At 34.6% G+C, this 6,327-nt stretch overlaps 1 protein-coding gene across 3 annotated transcripts in view; it reads left to right on the top strand.

The window, feature by feature from the left end:
• Positions 1-1,311: 1,311 nt before the first annotated feature.
• The window catches only part of PCDH15 (protocadherin-related 15), a 1,066,306-nt gene continuing 1,061,290 nt past the window's right edge, over positions 1,312-6,327 (top strand). For all 3 annotated transcript variants that reach the window (XM_006831105.1, XM_006831106.1, XM_006831104.1), the window contains exon 1: positions 1,312-1,402. In XM_006831105.1, coding sequence (XP_006831168.1) covers positions 1,312-1,402 — 91 coding nt within the window. The remainder of the gene's footprint in view (positions 1,403-6,327) is intronic.

Below are 6,327 nucleotides of genomic sequence, written 5' to 3' on the forward strand. Positions count from 1 at the left end.
ATACCTGTTTTAAAACCCTACAAAAATGTAACAGAAACATGGATAAAATATGATAAAATTGAAATTTAACTAATTTCTTTATTATAATGAACCTTATCTAGTCCTACAATTAAACTAATAAATTGAATCCTTATCTAGTTCTACAACTAAACTAATAAATAGAATCCTTATCTAGTTCTACAACTAAACTAATAAATAGAATCTTGGGCAGAAATAGGGAACTAGTCTTAAAAATAAAATAGTACCATCATTTAAACACTGGGCAATATCCTTTTACTGTTTTGACTTCTGACGTCTGCTGGAAATTGAGAAGAACGACTACAGAGACTTACGTTTTCACATGACAGCGATTCAGACAAGCTGAATACCAGCTACATTCCACTATTTGTCATAGCCTTCACTGGGCTAATTTACTCTTTATCTGCATGTTCCTTGTAGAAATTTTACTTTTAAACATCTGAATTAGAGAAAAAGAATTTCCATCTTTATGCTGCTACATTCTATAATCAAAGGCTTTGCAATTCTATGCTAATAATTTCTTTAATTTATAAAAAAAACTGAGCATACCATTCTTTTACTAAATCTCTTTGGTTTTCTCACTGACTACTAATCTGTCAACATACAGAGTTCCTTTACCTACTATATAGCTATAAAAGAAAGAAATAAAAGATGAAAGAAATTAAAATGAAATTCATTCAAATTCTTTGAAAGACAGATGTGACAAGAACATTATGACTTCTTATTGCTCTATCTTGGCATAGTTAGTTCTGTCTCTTATCACTATACCAGAAAAGCATTAGCATTTTAATTGTGAGTCTTTCTATTTCATTGTACAGGACAAATTCCATTTAAATTCTCTTTCTGAATATTAATCATTTGCTTAGCAGCTTAAGTTATTGCTGTGCAATGTATACTTTGTAATTGACTTATGCTATAGGCAGCAGTTTTATTAACTAACACTGATCAACATTTGATTCATAGTTTGAAAGAACATGTGGTTTTGATATTATCAGTTTATTAGGTCCTCAAACTTCTTGCTTACAGATTGAGTAAAAAAAAAAAAAAAAATTATCTTTTCTTAGAGATTACTTTTCTGTAAATTCATGTTGATAAAGTGTTCCAGTGCATTGAACAAGCCTGTTACTTTGTTAATGGATAGCATGGCACAGATAATTAGCTATGAAGTCATTAGACTTTCTTTGCTATGACAGTTGTGTTTACCTATAGCAGATTAATGAATGTGTCAACTCTTCCTTTTTCTCTTCTATTTCCATTATTTCAGATCAGCATTGAACTGGAATTTGACAAAAGATGTTACAACAATTTTATCTCTGGAAATGTTTGGCTTCAGGGATGATTTTTGGCTCTTTCTTCACAATCTGCTTGGGCCAGTACGATGATGGTAAGATTGCTTTTAGTCTGACTTTTAGAGCTAGTCAAAACTCTTGTAAAATAAAAAAAGAAACACAGTGCAGAAATAGATACTGCTAATTTGTAGTTAATTTAAAAAGTTAGTAGCACCATATAATAATTTACCTTAATTAAAATAATTTCACAGACGTGGCATCAGATGCGGTTTTTTTCTTAATAAGGACTGTGGCATGGTAGAACATTCTACATGAGACGTCTCTTTCAATGTGTCTTTGTTGTTATTGTTGTTGAGTGCTGTCGAGTTGGTTCCAAATCACAGTGACCCAGTATATGGTTTCTGAGGAGCACCTCGTGCGTTTCAACTGCCAAACTTGTGGTTCAAACCAACCTGTGGTCCAGTGCTTATGCTACAGTGGCACACCATGACTCTAGTCATTATCAATAAGCAAATACCCACTTTCTAGGGGGAAAAAAAAGAAAGAATGAAACTGCACTTACTGATCCTTGGAAAACACCAACAAAATCTCAAAGTTAGCAATACAAAAGTGCACTGAAATTTAGTATGAGAAAAGATTCTTGAAGAGGCTCAAACTATAAATGATTTTTAAACTGGCAGTTTATTCCTCATTTATTTTATTTGGATAGCATGAAAAAAATGTATAAACCTTGACTTAGATTTCTTAAGTAATTTCTAATAGTAAATTAGTCGCTTTAGAAAGGTACATAGCCGGGCACAGACTCCTTAAGTATTATCTAGCACATAGTATCTGCATGGCCTGAAAGTGCCTGTCTTAGGTATTTCAGTATTGGGGACATGTGTTATGGGATTTTAGACCAAATCGTGAGAGTTAGGACATATATATTACTTCCACTTCAGCAGAAACAAAAGCAAGCAAAGCACCTCTCTTTAGAAGTGCGCTATTTAAGAAAACTGAGTTTCATTCACTTTTTCCTAAATGTGTATTGTTTTTTATGAAAAATGTGCTCCATATTTGAGATACATAGGCAAACAACCATTTTCTTACCTTTGTTGCCCTGTTACCTAGTTGCTCTTAGCTGCATTGGAGAATGTGGGTTTCTTTTGTGCTTTGCTTGGCTAAAATGATTAATCTAAAGAGAGATGGGTGAATTTGATTTTATCCCAAGTAGTGTTTCATTCATGCATACATTAGGACCTTCTCTCTCTCAGTAGTTAGGAGGATATGCCCCTTTTGGGGTTTGCAGAATAATTCACAATAATAACTATTTTCATAAAATCAACAGCCTAATCCCCTGAACGGCCCTGCTAATTAGCTTAGTGTTTATTTCTTGTATATCTGAATTTAATGTGCATGACTTTGCCACTTATGAAGCTTGTGAATCTCCAGCCTAAAATGAAGAAAACTGCAATGATAAATAAATATCTGCTACTGTGAGGGGGGAAAAAAATCAAAGAAAAAAGAAACAGTGTATCTTTATATTAGAGCAATTCATTTTGTATTGTGCATGAGGGGGAGATGAAAAATCAGTAGGTTGGGATTTCTTTTAAGTCACGAGGTTTGAATTATCGATTCTGAGCGTACCCACTAAACGTGTATTGTTAGTAATGCAATTTAAGTTAAAAGAGAAATTGCTCCCTGTTTCACCTGAAATGCCGTACATAAGCTGGGCAGTAAACTCATTGCAGAACTTGGTCTTGTGTAAATGTACTTACATATCTTCAAATATACAATTATCAGGTTACTAGTAGCCATACTGGTGTGGCGCTGTGGACTAATGTGTCAGATTGCAAAGTCATTTGAACTGCAAGGCTGGTGGTTCAAGCTCAGCAGCTGCTCCTTGGAAACCCTATACAGGGTCGCTATGAGTCAGAATTGACTTGACAGCACTTAACAACAACAACTAGTAGCCATCATGTAGCCTACATTCTGAAACAGACTAACTCCACACCTGCCAAGTGATCATGCACAATAGGGATGCTTACTAAAATATTATACTAATGGATAACTCCTTTACAACCATGATTAGTTTTCTCATCTCTTTTTCTGGAGGTAAGTGACTGAATTCTTAAGAAGATTGAAAATATGGGAAATGTAGCAGATAAACTAAAGTTCACCATGATGCTGGTGGTGGTGTTATGCCGTGGAGTTGGTTCTGACTCATAGTGACCCTGCAAAGGTTTCTAAGACTGTAGATCTTTATGGGAGCAGAAAGCCTCATCTTTCTCTCATGGAACAGCTGGTAGTTTCAAGCTGCTGACCTTGAGGTTAGCATCCCAACTCATAACCACTATGCTACCAGAACGCCTCAAAGTTCGATATTGTGGTTTATAAATATTTCTTAGTTTTATATTTATCTCAGCATTTTTTTTTCATGTTTGCCCCATTTCCTTAGGTTTCCTTATAATTATTTACTTCTCTTTGACCTCACCTAATCAAGAAATCCATATTACATTTATTGAATTGTTCATCTGTATGTCACTAAAAATTATTTTCATAGTTTACTAGATGTTTCTGGTTTATTGTTTATGTTACTGTATATAAGGGTGAAGTGGGGACTTGGCAAAATATGTTGTTGGTGTTATTCGGTGCTATGGAGTTGGTTCCAACTCATAGTGACCCAATGCACAAAAGAATGAAACGCTGTCTGGTCCGCATTGACTCACAATTGTTCAATATATTATATTTGAGCCTATTGTTCATACCACAGTATCAATTCATTTTCTTTGGGATCTTCCTCTTTTTCACTGACCCTCCACTTAACCAAGCAAGACATCCTTTTCCAGGAAATGGCCCCTTCTGATAACCTATCCAAAGAACATTGTATGAAATGATGCTTTGCCATCCTGGCTTCTAAGGTGTGTTCTGACTGCACTGCTTCCAAGAAAGATTTATATGTTTGGGAAGTCTGTAGTACTTTCAATATTCTTCTATAACACCATAACTCAAATACATCTATCCTTCTATGATCTTCCTTATTCATCGTCCAATTTTCACATGCATGAGGCAATTGAAAATATCATGGCTTTCGCCAAGCTCACTTTAGTACTCAAAGTGATGTATTTGCTCTTTAGTGCTTTAAAGTGGTCTTTTGTGGAAAATTTGCCTAATGCAGTAAATACATCGTTTGATATCTGGACTCCTCAAATCCATGAACATTAATTCTAGATCCAAGCAAAATGAAGTCTTTGACAATTTAAAACTTTTTCCATTTACAATGATATCATTATTGGCAAAGCTGTGAGGATTGTCTTTACATTGAAGTGTAATCTATACTGAAGGCTGTATTCTTTGATCTTCATCAGTTAAGTATTATAAGCCTCTTTCATTTCCAGTAAGCAAGCTTGTATCATCCGCATATCTCCGGTTGTTAATTAGTCTTCCTCTAATCCTGATGCCATGTTTTTCTTCATGTAATAGATTTTATAGGATTATCAGTTCAGCATTCAAAATAAATAGTATATTGAAAACATACAACTATGGGGCACACCTTTCTTGATTTAAAACAATTCAATATTCCCTTATTCTATTCAAATTATTTCCTCTTTATCTGTGTACAGTTTCTGCATGAGCTCCAGGAAAAGTTCTGGAATTCCATTGTTTACAATGTTATTCATAGTTTGTTATGATCCATGCATTCAAATGCATTTGCATAATCAATAAGGCACAAGTAAACATATTTCTGGTATTCTGTTTTTATCCAATATCCATCTGATGTCAGCAATAATAATCCTCATTCTACTTCCTGTAATGAATCAGGTTTAGATTTCCAGCAGGTCCCTATCTATGTACTATTGCAACGCTTTGTGAATTATCATGAACAAAATTTTACTTGCATGTGATATTGATTATATCTCTTCCAGTCAGTCAGCCAGATAGTTTTCTTCCAAATTTCTTGGCATAGGACAGTGACCACCTTTAGTACTGCATTAATGTATTGAAATACCCCACTTTGTATTCCATAAATTCCTGGATCCTTATTTTCCATCACTGCCTTTACTACACCTTGGAATTGATTCTTTCGGTACTATTGATTCTTGGTCATATGGTACTTCTCACAATGGTTGAATGTTGATCATTTCATTTTGATACAGTGATTCTGTGTATTCATTCCATTATCTTTTGATGCTCCCTGCATCATTCAGTTTTTGTCCTTAGAATTTTTCAGTATTAGAACTAGAGTCTTGAATTTTTTTACTTTGAGAAATGCTGAATGTGTTCTTCCCTTTTGGTTTTCTAGCTCCAAGTGTATGTACATTTCATTACAATGCTTTACTTTGTTGTTTTGAACTGCCCTCTGAAATTTTCTGTTTAGTTATTTTACTTCTTCATTTCCTCATTTTGCTTTGGTTTCTCCATGCTCAAGAACAAATTTCAGTGTCTTTTTTGACATGATTTTTTGCCTTTTCCATGTTCTATGCTTTGTTTTCATGATCTTTTGTGTTCTTCATGTATGATATTCTTAATGTCATCCTACAGCTCTTCTGGTCTTCAATCATTAGTGTCTAATGCATCAAATCTATTCTTGAGGTGGTCTCTAAATTCAGGCAGGATATATTCAAGGTAATATTTTGGCTTTTATGGGCTTGTTTTTAAGTTTCATCAGCTTCAGCCTGAATATGGACAATTGATAAGTCTGTTCCTCAGTCCTTATTTTGGCTGATAATATTGCATTTCCCCATTATCTCTTCCCACAGATGTAGTTAGTTTGATTCCTATGTGTTCCATCTGATAAGGCTCATTTGTATAGTCACATTTTATGTTGTTGAAAAAAAAGGTCCTTGTAATGAATAAGTAGAGTCCTGGTGTGGTTGTTGTTATTGTTGTTAGGTACCACTGAGTCAGTACTGACTCATAGCAACCCTATATACAGCAGAACAATACACTGCATGGTCCTGGGACAACCTCAAAATTGTTGCCACACTTGAGCCCACTGATGCTGCCACTTTGCCAATCCATCTCACTGGGGGTCGTCATC

Source organism: Chrysochloris asiatica, unplaced genomic scaffold (genome assembly GCF_000296735.1).
Source record: "Chrysochloris asiatica unplaced genomic scaffold, ChrAsi1.0 scaffold00003, whole genome shotgun sequence".
Lineage (NCBI taxonomy): Eukaryota > Metazoa > Chordata > Mammalia > Afrosoricida > Chrysochloridae > Chrysochloris > Chrysochloris asiatica.